This window comes from Amblyomma americanum, chromosome 3 (genome assembly GCF_052857255.1).
Source record: "Amblyomma americanum isolate KBUSLIRL-KWMA chromosome 3, ASM5285725v1, whole genome shotgun sequence".
In the NCBI taxonomy this organism is placed as follows: Eukaryota; Metazoa; Arthropoda; class Arachnida; order Ixodida; family Ixodidae; genus Amblyomma; species Amblyomma americanum.
The window spans coordinates 219,164,070-219,182,101 of NC_135499.1; the positions used below are offsets into that span (position 1 = coordinate 219,164,070).

Sequence of the window (18,032 nt, forward strand, 5' to 3'; positions counted from 1 at the left end):
ATAAAATTGCCCCTGCCAGCGCTTCGATCCCGGGGACAACAGAAAGCGTATCGGGAGTGCGGGTGGGCGCTCATGGCGTGAACCTTGCGTTGATTGGATCTGTGGGCTGAAAGTCAGCGCCGATGAACTTAAACCCGGATCTTTTACGGCGAGGTGTTGTGCGAGCCCGGGGCTGTTTGCTCTCGCCGGGACCATCACGGGGGAGCGCCGCCGCCATCGATCTACGAGCTCTGGCGGTCCTGAAGGGGAACGGGTCAGCCGTCCGGAAAGCCGTGCCGGAAGCAAGCGTGCGTGTGACGTCAGCACTGACCTCGGCTTCGGCCGATGGCTGATCGCCGGAAAGGCACGGGCTGACACGGCGGGTCCCGAGGACGGTCTCCCAAGCTCCTCCACGCAAAGAACAACAAAGGGGCGGGGCTCATCCCTCGCATGACAGTCACTTCCGCTCTGCTGCCGTAACCTTTGTTGCCTAGTGACTTCAACGCGATGCCACTGGCTCCAGACGGAAACTCGCGAAGGAGCTTGAAAGAAAAAATCCTAAGCGCGTACTGTGGTAAAAACAGGTAGGTACACAACTAAACGAGAAGGAAAAAACTAACAACCCAGCTACCTCTACATCGCGAGTTTCCCTGTTCATGGGTGTGCACGACTCAGGCGGTGTTATACTGGCGCGTTACGTCAGCCTAGAACTCCCGAAACTTTAAGGTGACCCTCTGAAGAGCAAGATGTGTTAACGATTCCAGCTCAGCACAACGTTTCCTAACTCAATGCGACTCAGGTTTTCGTCTCTTTAAGTCATTCGAGAGATCGTCAGATTGTAGAACCAGCATTTGGGAAGCCAGCAGACGCAGCAGAAGGCAGTGAGCTTCTTCTGGGACCTTGTGGTCGTCATTTTGGTCAAGGACTTCATTTTCTGTTATAAGCTCTGTCTGTGGGCGGTCTCAAGTTTATTACGTTGGCTACATGACGGTTACATAACATACAGTGCGTGTAGTTTCCTGCTGGAAATTCGTATCTGTTGTGCAAGTCTTGTCTTTTGTGAGTTTTCGCTACGAGGCTTGGCATATCGTAATTGCAGAAGAACCGACAACTGAGCTAGTTGGTGCATCTTTAAGCCGTGGTAAAAACAGCGCAGCTACACAAACTACAGAAACTAGAATGGCTGATATGCACTTTCCGGGAATTTTCTTCACTGCGGTAGTTTTTCAAGAGGGCAGCGTAAGTGCAGTAACGTGACAGGTGTCACGTGGTGTCAGGTGGCAGGTCATGTGACCCACTGACGTCATCAAAATCTGCCCACCGTGGCATGTGGCAACTGCCCCATCGGGCATCGGGCATTTCATCGACGCTGTACAGAAAATCTGTTCGGCAGTGTTTAGCGTTTGTGAATGTAGCCAACGCAAAGGAAGCTAGATTTCGCTTCTCCCCAGGGTTAACCAAAGTTTAAACCACAGCTAATTTTTTCTTTTCTTTTTCTTCCTTCCTTTCTGTTTATCTGGTCGCCCTACGGAAAGGCCACAGACATGAGCGCGTTTCAGAGAAATAATATTTTGAGGTGAAAAACTGCATCATACAGACTTCAAGATGCGGTACATTTTCCCGGACTGCTCGGGATCAGACACATGTGACGCGCAGTGCGCCACTCAGCGGCTATACAATTATTTTTTGTGTGCCGCTGTCTTTCCCTCAAAGACACCCTTTATGCAGTGAAGCCGAACCCCTCTCCAAATCCTCATGACGCGTGCATTACTGGAGCCGCACAGGAAAATTGGCTTTGAGAAAAGGAAGGAGCGCAATAGCTGTCTCACTTCTCGATGGACCCGCGAGCGGCGCCCTGAAAGAAGTACGGAGAAAATAATGAAAGAAAGAAAGAAGAGAAAAAGAGGTGGTTAAGCGCAGCGACACAGGGTTGTTTGAAATAATGAGCTCAGAAAATGTGCTCTGGGGCTGGCACATTGAGGGGGGTATTTGTCCTGTCATGGGTTCAGCTCAAATGATAATGCCTGTGGCGATTATTGGCCCTGAAATGTGGTGTTCTTTCTCTTAGTAAAAACCGGGTCATACCAATGCTCAAACAAAGAGAGAAAGATCAGGGCAATGTAAGTACTACCGGCAGCAAAAGTTTACGCGACGCGGGTGAGCAGAAAAAAATATTTCGACCTTGTCACGTAAGCGACTCGCCTGAAATGCCTTAAGGTGTGAGGAGACTCGTATTCTGCATCCGCTGGAAACAATTCACTAAGTCGTGAGGTAACGCCGCAAAAATTGTTTTCCGAAAACAAGTGTACCGAAAACTTTTGCTGCAGATAGTACATCGGAATGAACCGCTGCTTTGTCATCAGCCCGTATTCCTGCTGCTGATGCTCCTGCCTTTCCGGTCTCGGTACTAGTTCGTGCTGTTGTGCGAGAACAGCGCGGTGCATGCGCAGAGAAGAAAATAGAAGAATACATTTTAAAACGAGGCTTTGCTTGATGGATTAAGCGAAGCGGATTGCGAAGCTATTTTGGTGCGACACGAGTGAATCACGGGAGTCGCAGTGAAACTCGGACAGATCTGGCCGAGCGTGATCTGTGGCCTTATTACCTTGGAAAGAAACGCAGCGCAGTGGCAGAAGTTTTAGCATAGAGCATATAGTACACTTCATGTTCTCCACTTTGAACAGACACAGAACCTATTATAATTAGGCAGTTTTGTACATTCTGCAGTCCCTCGTTGTCGCGGAAGCGTTTCTTTTTCAATGGCGTGAGGGGAAATAGCTTGGTGGTAGTAATATTACAATAAGTAGCCCTAAATGTCGTCGGCTTTTTTGGCTGTAGCAGAGTTTTCTGGTGGGTTAGTTGGTGCAAGTTGTTCCTTTCCGAAAACTGCGGGTAAATCTGATAAAATGTTACTATTATTTAAAAAATTCAATTGCATCCGTATGTATTTCTACCGACCTACCTTTTGCTCCTTGATGTGTACACTTTTTCTGTAGTTTTTGTTTAGTTTTACTTTACGCGGTGATTCATCACGTCATTATGCTGACAGATACCCGTGATTTGTTAAGAGGTGGTAGTCCTGCCTACAGAAAGGATACCTTGTAACACTTTGAACAAAAGTTGGAAGTCTCGCTCTGTATATGTCGTTTCATTTGAAAGTGAATAATTTTCTGGCTGCATGGCAAGATTGAAGATACCTTTCTCTTCAGAAAAAAAATGAGAGCTCTATAAAGCCCCCGTCATAAAAGGGGGGTCACAAAGCGAATTAGCCGTCGCTGGTGTAAGCACCACCCAATTATCAGGCTTCGCAACCGACCGTTCCTCCAGCATAAAGATGAAAGCCGAAGAAGGCAGCGAAGACAAGTGTCGCAGCATCCGAATTTCTATCTGACATTGGCATTACTTTCTGCTCAAAACTCTCAAGCGAATATGGCGAATTGGCACGCGGGACCGGCTAATGAATAATCACCCCGGTAGGCGGAGTGCAGTGTCACGTGAGATTGTGAAGCGACTGAAACCGAAAGTGCCGGTGAAGGGGCCCTGCCGAATAGTGCAGGCCCTTGCTATGGCTGCGTCTTTTCTGCCCCAATTCGGCAAGACGACAGAAAAACACAACACAACCGCTGACTGACAACTGGCATTTTTATTTCGGAAGGACTTGAATATTTGGCGCATCGCCACAACAGTAACACAAACAGATTCAAGGCGCACAACACTGCGTTAGTTTTCTCATCGGGCGACGAGCGTTTTACCTTGATTCAATTTTGTTGTTGTTGTTTTTGCTCCACAGAGCGCTCTAAGTTAGGCCTCGTGCGCTGGTATGGTGGCGCCACTGCTCCAGAACAAGTGGCGCCACCTCATGTGCGGCGCGCGCGAAAAACGGCTGTTCGCTGTCGATCGTGTGAACGCCTGCGTTCCGATGGCGTCAGCGCGTTATAGAACGGAGCTCCTTTCGGCCGCTTTCGGGCTTTGCGTCGCATGCACGCTCGCATAAACCGCGTTTGTGTTGCAATGTAAACTCAACGCAGAGCAATGAAAGCCAGTACTCGTTCTCGGCCGTGCGCTTTTTTTGTCCGCCGGCACCTTGGGTGCTCCTCCTGGCGCGAGCGCTTCTGCTGGTGGCGCTTCGTTTTAGTTTACTCGACGCCCAGACCGTCATTGTGAAGGCGTTGTAAAAAGAAAAAGAAACTTTCGCGGGGCCGGAAGACCACACACTTCCTCAGTAACACGGGTGGTATTGAAAGTCTGCCGTGAGGCGCCGGGTCAAGCATATTGCACACTACAACATCGCTCTGGGAGCTTAGTCTGTGTCCAGTAGCAGGGTCGATCACCACCGCCGTTCTTTTGCTTTCTCGCTCACTCGGTCCAAACGATGGTGGGGTCGCGCTTGAGCGCAGTCTCCGGAAAGAACAGCGGACATGACCGGCTTAAGCTCTTAAGCGCGTGATGTAGCTTTTGGACGACTGGAAATGTGGACGCTTCTTTAAAAACAACGGTTCGGTGCGCGGTCGCGCATAGTGCGACGCCAAGCCTGTGTCGAAGCATTCTGTGCAGCAGTGCCCTCGGATACCTTCGGGATATGTGCAGGCTCAGGCTGGAGGCGACTTTAATTCTTTAGCGGCTCGTTTTGTTCACCGTGTGTCCGTTTCGTGCGTACATCGGGCAGGCGGGCTTGACATCCCGCTTTCTCATCGCCAGGCTGTGCGCGCAGTGTACGTGAACGCTCCGCGCGTGTGCTACCTCGGACGATATGCCGCCGGGTGCATCACCCAGGGCGCTTGCTGTGTGACGCGTGCGCGGTTAATTAGCGTCTGCAGCGCGCCACGGGCACGCAGCTTTATATATGCAGTGCTATTTTATGTTTTGCAAATATGGCCAGTGGTACTCGCTCGCGCAGTTTGTTCTCGGACAGTGCCTGACACTCGCGCGCGCGGCGCGGACTTGTTGAATTGATTTGTGTGTGTGTGTACAGAGCCCTCACCTGAAAATTTTCTCTGTCGCTTCTCTCTCTACGCTGGCCTGTTCGACTTGCACGCCGTACTGCACTCGGCAGCGCCATTTCGTTTTGCTATAGTACGATTTCCAGTAAAAACAATAAAACATATTCCTTAACTGCATCCCGGCGGTATTTTTGCAGCTGTTGTGACACCCATAAAGGCAACAGTGAATCGACTTCCTTGTTTTAAAGGGCGTTTTCTTTTGGTTCTTGCAGGGAGCCAGATCTAACACCTAGCAAGCAAGTCGATTGGTCGTGTTGTCACTGCGCAGTCCCGGAAAAAAAAAACATGGCAAATGCGCAGTGCAAATGAAAAGCACTGTACACGAATTCATGTATGAGATGGCCATAAACGCAACAGTAAACAGAGGTGTCTGTTTTACTAGACATTTCCTGCTTGTTCTTGCGAAAAGCCACGACGAGGTAAGAGCAGCACAGCGTCGGCGGTACCGGCGGCATGGGGTCGGGACAGCTGCGCCTCCCAGGTGGCGCCACATGTACGGCTGAAACTGCAGCGCACGAGGCCTAAGTGTTTCGATAGGCCTATCCGGTATGCTTTGCTTCGATCCTTATTTATGGCAGGAAAAGCCACCTCTTGTGTTATTTGCAAATTACACGTAGATTTTTGCAGGCCACCACTCGAGCATATGGGAGTGTACACTTGATTTAAGTTATGATTCCCCGCCTGCATAGCTCGTACTTTCCTTTCCCCTCCCCCCCCCCCCCCCCCTTCGTAGGTGAGTAGAAGGCGCGCATCTTTTATCTTGCAATCCATGTATCCCAAACACTTTCACCCTGTGCCATTTTTTTTCTCTGTGCCGTCTAGAGGCAGCCTTCGGTGCAGTGAAGTTCATGCAAAGGCAACCTGCAGAGAAGCCGGGACTTGGAGGCATGCTTGCTCAAAGCGACACAAGTTTTCGGGGCGGCTGCCCCTGACTGCACCGTGTGTTGGTTCGATAGCTGTTAGGTGTAACATGTTTTTTTTTTTATGCTTTAGCATTACAACCATCACGATCTCAATATCTGTCCGTCTGGTGTTGTGTGATACGGCCATTCTCCAGAATCCTTCGCCCACCATAAAAAAACGACCTTCACCTACCAAAAGATTTAACCCCCCCCCCCCCCCCCCCCCCACCCCTGACGCCATCCAGAGATCCTCCACCCACTTTCATGGTCCAGAAGCCGCCACCGACCACCAGCCAACCTACCTCCGCCATCCAGTTAGTCCTACCAACCACTCATCCCCTCATTCCCACCCTCCAGACGCCTCCGCCCACGAGAAGCCCAAGCACCACTGGAACGTAAAAGCAAAGGCGAAATACAATTCAAGGCCTTAATTGGAAAGCGATAATTGCAACAGCAAAATGTACAATCAATGCTACTGACGCAGATTTGTCGCATCACATCCTACGATCGCCTGGGCATTTTTTTTCATTATTGCGACCATTTTTTAATTCTTTATAGATAAAAATTTGTGATGCTCAACTCTTTCACGGATATGTCATAGTTTTACCTCTCAAATTCGCTCGAATATGCATAATTCTGGAAACTGAAGCTGGCGTGATCTTCGAACCATGATTTGAAAATATATGTAAAGAAACCAGGGGAGGAGCGGCCACCTATAACTGATGTACACCATTTCTCCGCGATTACCTTTGTACCGTGCAAAAACACCGCAGAAATATGTTCGACTTCGGTGGACTCAACTTTAGGTTGCATTGTCGTAAAAAGCAAAACGCTCAGCAGCTGCCTTCTGTACGCTCCTCATCCTGTGGCGCATTTGTTAACCGCAGTGCACACTACCAAACCACTACAATGCCACGAGTGGTCACGCACGACTCCATCCGAACCTTTCTAACGGCTTCCTGACACACCCCGACAGCATATGGCAATATAGATTCAAGCATCCTTAGACAAGCTTGGACGGCTGTGCATTAATTTCTCTCCATTTTTTTTTTTTTGCTGTCCACCACGCATACTTTGGCGTCCTGCATTCTTTATCAATATTACAAGCTACCCCTATGCCTGATGATCGGTTTATTCAGGGTGAAATGCTTGGTAAATGGGTGTTTGACCCCACCTTGAGCAAACGAAAAATACCTCGTGCCATGGCGCTCTTTGGCCGCAGGAGCCATTGCGCCACAAAAAATCGCTATCATCATCATGATCTTTATCAATATTTCTCCGGCAAAAATTTTTTACGCGCTGTTCAGGGAATCTGATGTCCGCGGGTACAACTCCCGAGCCCCATAGAACTAAAACATAGCCAGTGAGACTAGCAAGCTCTCACAGCTGTTTATACTTCCTAAGTTTCGCAAATACGGCTCTCCTTTGCGGTGCTGAGAGCGGCAAGAAAGAGGGAGGGGGGGGGGGGGGCAGAAACACGCGCTGTTGACAGAGAGCGGGCCTTCTCCCGGCCGGGCGACCTTGAACCCGGCGTCGGCGTGCCCGGGCGGATTCCCGGGACCCGGGCCGATCGAAGCGGCGGACGCGGAAGGCGCACAACGCAGCCTCCCCGACCGGGGCTTCCCCGCGGGGCACCCTCCTCCCCACCGCTCTCCCTCGGCCCGCGATCGAGTGGTCCTCCTCCGGCCGCTGCCACCAGGACCAAAAGTGTCGCACGAGCCTCGAGGAGTGCGACGCACTTATCATGCGCGAAGATAACGCCGGCTTCCTACGTCGCTTCTACAGCGACAGATCCTGAGCTCGATGTTTGCACAACTATTTCGCTGCATGCACGTGAAACTGCAGCTGCAGGAAGAGAATTTGCAGCATCTGAATTCGACGGCTTGAGAGAGAGAGAGAGAGAGAGCGTTAATAGGAGGAAAGGCGAGCAGGTCGGCGGGCGGTAACGTGATCCTGGCCTGCTATTCCGTACGGAGCAAGCGGAAGAGAAAGGATAGGGAGAAGGCAAAAAAAGAAAAACGCCATCCTTCAGCGCCATTTGTGGTAATCTTCGAGTTTCGCGACAGCCGATGTTTGACCCGTGCCTGCCTCTGTATCCAGTTCGAAGGGCAGTTATCATAAAGCACTGCTGTCTCAGTGCCGGGAAAAGTCCGACGTTTGCGAATAAGCGAAGCTTCCGGTTAGATTGTACATATTTGCTGGTACTTTCTCCTCGAACCGCATAACCAGCGCAAGTTCCTGCTCCACTGTCAAGGAGCCTTCTTTTGCAGCGTTACCTATACAGCAAATAAAGTTTCTCTGTTGTTGGATTTTTTTGTTTCTTTAAAAGCTACTAGGCAGACTAAGCTTTAAAAGCTTAGTCTGCCTAGTAAAATTTTTAATGAGGGAGTAATCACTCATTGGCATCCATTCAAGCGCAATCATACGTCTGCAAAGGAAAACTGAACAGCTTCCGCAGAAACTTCATAGTTAAAGAAAAATTCGTCCTGGTCCGGGGTTTGAAACCGGGACCACTGCTTCACCGGAGGAGTCGCTGTACCATCTGATTATCCGGAACGGCTAGCGTATGGTAGGGCGAGAGTGAATTGATCAGTAACTCGAAGTGGGAACAGTGTTGGTCAAATGCTTAAGGGAATCCTCAATGTGGAGTAGATTTGTAATGAGGGAATAATTACTCTTTTGCATCCATCCAAGCGCAGGCACACGGCTGCAGAGGACGGCTGTTTTACTCCCTCGTTACAAATCTAGCCCACCTTGAGGGATTCCCCTAAACATCTGGCCGACCTAGCAAAATTTTCTACATGAATGGAAGCATGTGTTTCTGATCTATTCCCTCTTTTCGTTTCTCGTGGTAAACTGTATTAATCATCACTCCCTCACTCATTTTTTGTTTTTCTGAACCCTCATCAGGGCATTGCGTGTGATGCTGGTATAGTGTGAAGCAAGCATTGTCAGTGGTTAGTAATGAAATAAAATTTCAAACTCAACTTCAAACTTAATTTTCTCATCAACGGAAAAAGCCGAAAAGCTGAAGTCTGTGCCTAAGAATAGACACATAGCATTAACTTTGTGTTAGAAAAAATACGTTTATGTCGAAATGAGAATTTCGACAACCATGAAAAGCTGCCCTGTGACCACGGTGCCTCATTAAAAGCTGCAATAAGAGTGGCTCTCCGCATTCACTTCAAGAACAATAAATTGGCAGCACACGAACAACGTGAGTACATTCGCATGACCACAGGGTAGCATCTTACATTACAAAGCTCCACACGTCGTCCCTGTGCCAACATAAGCGCCGGGTCGAGGTTTGCTTTTCAAATTCCACTCGGGATCTTTATCGTCTGACCCGTTCTGCCGTTATCGACTCTAGCGCTCGGTGACCGTTTCTCAGCGAAGCTTAAATAACGCCACTTTCCAAACTAAGTGCAACAAGAGCAGAAACTTCTGAATCTGTGTTCTCTTTAGCTAATGGTTGTCAAATTTAGATTTCGACGTGTTTTGCAAGCCTTGCGGAGTTTTGTAGCAAAATTCTGGCCGTCGGTTGCTCTGCAAAATGCGACTCCAGCGAAAAAGTCTTGTTTGCAGACAAACTTGCTTTGCCCTGGCACATTAAACGGAGGCCGTGGAGCAGCCGCTCCAGCCGTCGGTAAGGCGGCCCGGGAACTTTTGTCGAGTTCTGTACATGTCCCACAGTTAAAACTCGATCTAACGGAACCCTTTTTTACGAAGTTCTTGATCTAACGAACAAATTTTGATTTCCCGGAAAGTACTCACAAGGTTCAATGTTATCAATAACTCGAAATAACGAAACAAACGACCACTAAATCCGATTTAACGAAATTTTTCCGGGAATAAATAAGTAATAAAAAGATTTCTCTCTTATTCTGCCAGCGCTGTCTCGCAGCTTGTTGGCAGAGTTCCAGCAATAGCATCCAGGCGCCCAAATCACGGCCCTGGTATTGTTTTGACTGGGCTGCATGCGGTGCCGCTGCGCGAAACAAAGAACTCGGCAGTCGGCGGCGCTTCCCACCTTGGCTTCGAATCCGTTTTACTAGATGGCGCTTTTACGCAAAAGAGATTCGGGAAGGTTTCGCGCGCTTTTCATGCACGCAGGCAGATGCCGCGGTAGCTTTTGTGTGCCGCTACGTTACGATTTTAGGTTTACAAGGGCGGAAGGATGCCTTCCTCGATTTTACGAATTTCTCGATTAATCTAAATAATTCGTTGCAGCTCATCGCTTCGTTAAACCGAGTGTCGACTGTACTACAATCGTGACATGTACAGATGTGCTGTTCAAACCTAGTTCATAGGTTTAAGAACAATACACACAACCAAAACCAATTAAAGGAAACGCCATGTTACAGTGTACCGGTTTGTCCTGCGTACTGGCGATTTTCACAAACTAGGGAGGGCGTTTGAATTTATCCAATATGTCGGTGTTACGGAGTATTGCTCCCATGCTCAGCCTAGACTAAATCGCGCTTGTTTCAAAGTTTCACGACAAATTCGCGCTTGTTTGTCGATGGTGACAACTTACTGAAAACCAAGCAGTCTCTTTTCTTTATGGCGTAGAAGATATAAGCGAAAGACAACAAAAAAAAGTCTTCTGGTGTTTGAAAACGGCCGGCGTGTCAAGCGGAGTGGTATAAGCGGTCGACGCGCGCTTCGAAGAGAATTTAAAATGCATGACTCCGACGATCAACACTTTTGTACAAAGATGAATAAAAAATAACAGCGGACCAAGTGAGCAAAACCCAGCGATTGTCAATTTATCGTGCTACGTCGCAGAAAACAAGCCAGATAAGTTTAATTGCCAGCTCACTGTGATGCCTTGTGATGGGGATCCTGTGCCGACACGAGGGCGCACAATCGCGGAATCTGTTTCTACAGCTTTTTCATGTTTGTGGAATGGTGTTCGGCACTGGAGTTTCGTCGCGGACGCTGTTTGGAGCGGGCATTCTTCGTGGCACATGCCAACCCACCGACGGTGATGTGGCTACGGGGCGGTATCTGGGCTTTAAAAGCGCGCGAACAGTAATCGACACTATCGTAACTGGACATCGCAGAGGCTCGTCACATGACAGCGGGCTACTTAAGCAACTGTGGCGCACACTTCCAGTGGGATCCGCTGCCGACATGCGGGCCGCACATTCGCGGATGCTGTTTCTACAGGTTGGTACGTTTTACTTTTACAAAAAAGTCTGTCTTCTTAAGCGGCACCGTAGTCCATCACTTCTTTAAAAGCACTTCTTTCTATCGCTGCTGCTTCTTTGGTAGTGTGCGTAGCAGCTTATGTGTGTGTGTGTGTTTTGAAGGCGCTGTTACTTTGTCGGAGGACGTCTTTAGCCGAAATGATCAGGATTAACCCGAAATAGGTGTGGAAGCATATTAAATTTTTAATGCATACTTTCGATCAGTATTTGTCAGTGATCAATCAGACCACAGTCCAGTCCCAGGTGATTCCGCCCGTTTGCCAGAAATGCGGTATTTCACAGTAACTGAGACGGGTTCCCTGCAAAATATTGGAACATATCATCTATCCTTGTCTTACGAAGCACTTAAACGATAATGACTTCTTCACTCCAGCTCAACATGGCTTTCATTCAGGTCTGTCTTGCACGACTCAGCTCATGGAATTCACACACGATATTGCAGTAGTAATACATAGCGGTGCTCAAATAGACGCGGTTTTTCTTTACTTCCGCAAGTCTTTCTATGCGGTGTCGCATTCTCTGTTTTTAACTAAATATCATATTTAAGTATCCCTTTTATAATTCTCGGTTGGATTCGAGATTATTTATGCGAACAAAAGCAACGAGTACTTATAAACGGTGTCACTTCGCAATCTGTTGATGTGTTATCGGGCGTGCCGCAAGGATCAGCCCTCCGGCCATTGTTATTTCTTGTTTTGGGGATTGATCTACCGAGCGATCTGTGTTCCTGTGCTCGACTGTACGCTGATGACTGTGTGGTTTGCCATCCAGTCACTAGCGAAAATGATACCCTTGTACGGCAGTCCGATCTTGATAAGGTGAGCGAATGGTGCAAAGAATGAAAAATGACTCAACACAGCCAAATGTTCCCACATGCAGTTTACAAAAAAAAAAACAAGCTATGCAGCAACTGTTACGTACTGCGAATTACTTTATTCCGCACGTAGTACACATAATGAACGAAGCCTTGCCGGAGATGGCGACCACACTATGTCACTTGGCGCGAACACGCTTCTTATAGCGGGACAATCTTGGGGGCCAAGCAACCCTGTGTTACCATGTGTCACGTGACGGCGGCTTTCCCGCCAGTCTGTACCCTGCCTCCGGCAATAAAGGATGTCACATAATTGGCGACGAAGGATCGAAATTTAGGCCTGATTGGGCGTAGGGCTGGCCGAAGCGTTTGGCGGTAGAGAAAATGGCAGATGCCCTGGGCACGATTGGGGAATTTGTTCCGACGGAGGCGACGTCTTGGCCCTTGTATTTGGAGCGCCTCGAATTTTTCTTTCAAGCAAACGACGATGCCGGTAACGAGAAGCGAGCAACGCTCTGCAGCGTTTGCGGCCCAGCAACGTATGCCATCGTTCGCTTCCTTTGTTCTCCGGATGCGCCGTCGGCGGTAGCCTACGATGAGATCGTCAGGAGTCTCTCAAACCACTTCTCGCCGCGACCGTCGGTGACAGTACAGCGTTTCAAGTCTGGCACGCGTCAGCAGCAGCCCGGTGAGTCAATTGCCGACTACATCGCAGAACTACGACGTCTCTCGGAACATTGCGATTTCGGTGCGTCGCTCTACGACATGTTGAGCGATCGGCTGGAGTGCGGGGTGCGAAGTGAGACTCTTCAGCGTCGGTTGCTGGCGGAGCCGGAGCTTACGTTTGGGACAGCTCGGGAGAAGGCCATTGCAATGGAATCTGCGCAGCAACAGACCGAGCAAATTCGCGGCAGTGCCACATCGTCTGAAGTCTGCAGCGCGAGCGGGAAGCGTTTCGACCCGTGTGTTACGAACGTCTCTGAGCCAGTGGCAGCCAAGGAGCGTACCCAGAAGCAGGCTGGTTCGCCTGGGAGCACAAGCGGATGTTTCCGCTGCAAGGGTGCGCATTCGCCAAGCAGTTGCCCATTCATTAATGTGAAGTTCCACTTCTTCAAGCAACGAGGGCACATAGTAAGAGCATGCAGGAGGAAAGCTGCAGCTCGCGCTTCGGCTGAACCCAACTTCCCGAACAGAAAACGGGCCAGTGGAGGCCGCCACAAGAATGCTGCGTCGGACGTTTACGACGTGTTCGTGCTGTCTGGTGAGGAGGGGGGGGTCAAAATGTCACGACACATGCATCCAGCCCTGCACGCGGGGACGTGCGCGGCTGGCGACCGACGCGCAGGTTTCGGTCCGCGCGGGAGTTTACAGCAGAAGGGCTCCTCGGAATCGATGTCCTCGGGGAAGCAGCCAGGGAAGGCTGTCCGCGGGGCCGCGCGGGACGCCGAGGTTTGGGGACCGTAGTAGGACCAGTGCAAAAACCGTCGATGTTGTGGAGAACCGGCGGAGTAGTACCGGGTCATCTCACCCTAAGCCAGGTTCGGCCGCCGCGGTGGCTGAGTGGTTATGGCGCTCGGCTGCTGACCCGAAAGACGCGGGTTCGATCCCGGCCACGGCGATCGAATTTCGATGGAGGCGAAATTCTAGAGGCCCGTGTACTGTGCGATGTCAGTGCACGTTAAAGAACCCCAGGTGGTCGAAATTTCCGGAGCCCTTCACTACGGCGTCCCTCATAGCCTGAGTCGCTTTGGGACGTTAAACCCTCATAAACCAAACCTAAGCCAGGTTCTTGGTTTGTGGCCCGATCAGCCAGGCCTAGAACACTCCCTCCTCGGTAGGCGTGGAGCAAGCTAGGGGAGAAAATATGTGCATGGTTGGTTGGTTGGTTGGAAGCACAGGTTGGTCCCCTCGGAGGTGATCGGTCATGGTACCGAGGGCCGGAGGGCCGATAGGCTGACGACACGAGCCTCTACTGGTTGGATCACACCACACATACTTCCGGAGTCCGAAAAACCGCGAAAAGCACTCGACGACTAGTAGCTGGCAGGTCCGAAACGAACCCTTGAAGTCGTGGAGGAGCCCGAGGTAGCTGACCCCGGGTTAGATTTTCCTGTCTCCGGCGGTCGGAGCCCGTTGCGTTTGTTGGTGGTCGGGTATCCCGTGAATGGAGCCGCACCATTGGGCAATCTCGATGCTCTCCCTGTCCTGGCCAGACAGGCCAGCAATGGAGTCGAGATAAATGAAGGATCAGAGCAAAAACTCGCTGTCCCCATTCCCACCCCAATTCCCATAACCCGTCATCCCACCCTCTATGCTACGTCCCAGGGTAGATCAACTAGGGCAGTCTGCCCGGGCCCGCTCTCCAGGCTGTATGTCGCTTAGTTGCTTTTACCCCTCCCCTCATTTTTTTTTCGTTTTCCCACCTACGGGTTGCAAAAGCACAACATTGCCTTTGGTCCCTTTCATTTATTTTAAAATTCGATTAAGCCTGTTATACGTGGTGGCACAGGCAGGGGCTTATTATTTTTCATTCTTTTTAGGTTGTCCCACCATATTTTGTCTGGTGAGGAGCCAGCCGTGAGAGTGGAAGTGCGCGTCAATGGAAGTCCCCTAGAGATGGAAGCAGACTCGGTTGCAGTGTGTTCAGTCAACAACGACCGGACTATGCGGAAGCTGCGAATATCGAAAAAGGCGTTGCGCCCAAGTCCGAAGGACCGAGTAGAAGAGGGACGACGTAGACAGAAGCGCTGAACTAACAACTTTTATTTCAGGCGAAGCAGGAAGTACATATATATAAAGCCTTTATCAGGCTCCATGACATAGAAGGCAAGACAAGAACCAATTTTCAAAGTGATAAACATGAGTCAAATGATATCACAGAGTTAAAGGCGTGACAGGCGAATTAAGTTTGCCTGCACAACTGTTATCTGCCATTCATTCAGGCGCAAGCGCCAAAGGGTTACCGAGAACAGCCAACAAGAACCCGGCAAAAACGGGGCGATAAGAACACGGTTGAAGGGCCAACAAATAACACGGCAAAAAGTTAAAAACACTAAAAGGTACCATGAAAACCAAGTGTGATGTTGCGATCATAAGACGAGAAGGGAAAGTAGACAAACTTTACACAAAAACCTAGGAAAAACCAAGAGCTGGGAAAGAATAGGCAGAGAAGCATGACTAAAATCCGGAACTCTGTGAAAAATAGGAAAGTTCCTTATCACATAATTATATTGAAGGTTTTCTAATGCATTGTTCCTTTAGCGCTTGTGTATTTTCTGCCTCAATGATTTCACGAACCAGTGCGCTTCTGTTCTTCGCTAAAACTTGCGTTGTTTCAAATTCAGGTGAACAGCCTGTTTCTAAAACTTTACAGTCGCCACAATGAATTCCAATGTGCCGGCTTTGAACACTGACATTATAGTTATGCTCTTTCAGCCTTTCATTTAAACGGCGACCTGTCTGCCCGATATACCTCTTTCCACATGGCAAATGAAGGGAGTACACTACTGAGTCTGTACACTGGACGAAACGCTGCTGGTGGCGGACAGTGCACGTTTCTACCTTTGCCCTTGTTGAATTTACTCGGTTACACATTTGAGACAACGTTTGTCTATGGCTACCTATGGCATTCCTGAAACTGTTGCTTAATTCGGATAATGGAACTGCATTTTGTTCGGAGGAGTTCAGAGACTTCATGTGCCGAAATCAAATCCGACATGTGACCGTTGCCCGTATCACCCTTCTTCGAATGGTAGCAGAACGGATGGTGCGCGAAACCAAGGAAGTACTCAAACGCATGGTTGGAGGCAATATCGACACACGTCTGGCTAGGTTTTTAATGACCCAGCATATCCTGCCCCATGCTACAACAGACAAGAGCCCAGCCGAATTGCTAATGGGCAGGACGCTTTCAACTGTGTTAGAGCGTCTGCATCCTGACCTGCAGTCCGATGTGCAGAAGAAACAGGAGCAGGTGATGCAGCGCCGTAACCAGGCAGTGCGACTGTTTGAAGTTTGAGATCGAGTGTTTGTGCGCAACTATCTCTATGGGCCCAAGTGGTTGCCAGGCATTGTGGATGCTGTCACTGGACCAGTGTCGTACTTTTTTATAGCGTTGTTTATTGCCTCTGGGCATAAGGGGGGTTAGGAAGAAAAGAGAAAAAGAAAGGTTGGTTTTGGTTTATAGGGGTTTAACGTCCCAAAGCGACTCAGGCTATGAGAGACGCCATAGTGAAGGGCTCCGGAAATTTCGACCACCTGGGGTTCTTTAACGTGCACTGACATCGCACATTACATGAGCCTCTAGAATTTCGCCTCCATCGAAATTCGACCGCCGCGGCCGGGATCGAACCCGCGTCTTTCGGGCCAGCAGCCGTGCGCCGTAACCACTCAGCCACCGCGGCGGCAGAAAAAGAAATTAAAGAAAAGAGTGGGTGGGTGTTAAATAAAGCAGGAAACATGTGCCGATCTAATGAAGGCGAGGAGGGAGCGGTGATGTGGCCCCTGCGTCCAATCAATATATGAGGACGGGTTGTCTGGGTGGAGACCTGCTGCTGCTAGGTGGCGAATTCTAGTTGGCTTCAGTGCCGGGCAGTCCCACAAGTGGTCGTACTTCGTCGTCAACAAGGATGGGCGTCGATGGAGACGTCATGTTGATCAACTCAGAAGTCGTTCTGCCAGCTACGCATTGGACAGCTCCACTTCTGGGATGTGCGAAGAGGAGGAACCATTGGTTGCTTCCCCGGCAGGGTAGGTAGGAAAAACTTTATTGAAAATGCCGGCAACCGACGGTTTGACGCGTCGTGACGTTGGCCAAGCGTCGACCCGGGGTTCCTGTGGCGAGGATCGTCAAGTGAGCGCATCCATTCAAGTCCAGCGACCACAGCGCCAACGCAGCCGTCCCGCGTATCTGAAGGACTTCGTGATGTGGGGGGGGGGGGGGGGGGGGGAGGGGGGGGGGTTATAGCGGGACAATCTTGGGGCCAAGCAGCCCTGTGTTACCATGTGTCATGTGACGGCGGCTTTCCCGCCAGTCTGTACCCTGCCTCTGGCAATAAAGGATGTCACAACGCTGTCCACGTGACTGTCCCACACCAGGGCTTGCCAGGGATGTGGCGCCACCCATCGACACAGTGGGGAGTGTTCACGTGTAGTTCCAGACACTCCCACTATGCGGCTGCACCCGTCCACATCCAAAGACCGAAACCCGAACTTAATCACAGACACAACAGCAACTATCTTTTGTCCAGACAAAGGACAGCATCAAGTATCTCGGTGTTATGTTTACAGCTACATTGGATTGGACTGCGCACGTTGACACTATAACTGCCAAAGCCTCCCGGCTTCTCTGCCTCTTTCAAAGAAACTTCAAGCATACAAATTCATCCCCGACAGAAACATTGTACGTCACAAATATTAGGCCAATTCTTGAATATGGATGCGTGTCTTGGGATCAGTTTACGAATATTTTATAAGACAAATCAGAGCGAGAAGAAAAGCGTACCGCGAGATTTGTAACAGGGAACTGCAATTTCCATGTTAGGGGCTCCGGTGGAAACTGTTATCTCAGCGAAGAAAAACACTGAGATTAAAGTTCTTCCAGGAAATTACAAAAATAAAACCAGAATCTATAAAACCCTCCACTTAGATGCGTCTCACCATGTTTCAAAGAGGAGAGATAATAAAATGAAAATTAGAAGTTATAACAGCTGGATTAATATTCTGAAATACTCCTTTTTTTTTCCCCAACACAATAAATGGTTGAAATATGTTGCCGAATGAAGTTTCTACATCCAAATTTCCAGGCTGCCCTAGAAGGTGTCGTCCCCATTTAGTATTCACACTGTTCTCGCAGTTGGTTGCGCGGACGCGTTATGCATAGGAAGATGTGGCCTAAACTGACAGTTTGTTAGGGTTTATATACGTGCCACTAGTGCTGTTAATGCTTCTTTGTTTTTCGTTTATTATGTTCTGTTTGGTTATTCATGAATTATTTCTGCGCTTTTTATATACTTAACCCTCCTACAATAATGCCTTCGGGCGATGTAGGTACACCGAATAATGGAAAATAAATAAATAAATATACAGCGAGAAGACTCCTTAACCTGCCGTATATTTGCGCTTC

The 18,032-nt window shown here is 49.5% G+C and overlaps 1 protein-coding gene across 1 annotated transcript; it reads left to right on the plus strand.

Moving 5' to 3' along the window:
• Positions 1-12,292: 12,292 nt before the first annotated feature.
• On the plus strand, positions 12,293-15,926 carry LOC144124386 (uncharacterized). Its single transcript, XM_077657013.1, has 2 exons — positions 12,293-13,169; positions 15,781-15,926. The coding sequence occupies exons 1-2, from the start codon at positions 12,293-12,295 to the stop codon at positions 15,924-15,926; spliced, it is 1,023 nt and encodes a 340-aa protein (XP_077513139.1).
• Positions 15,927-18,032: the final 2,106 nt, after the last annotated feature.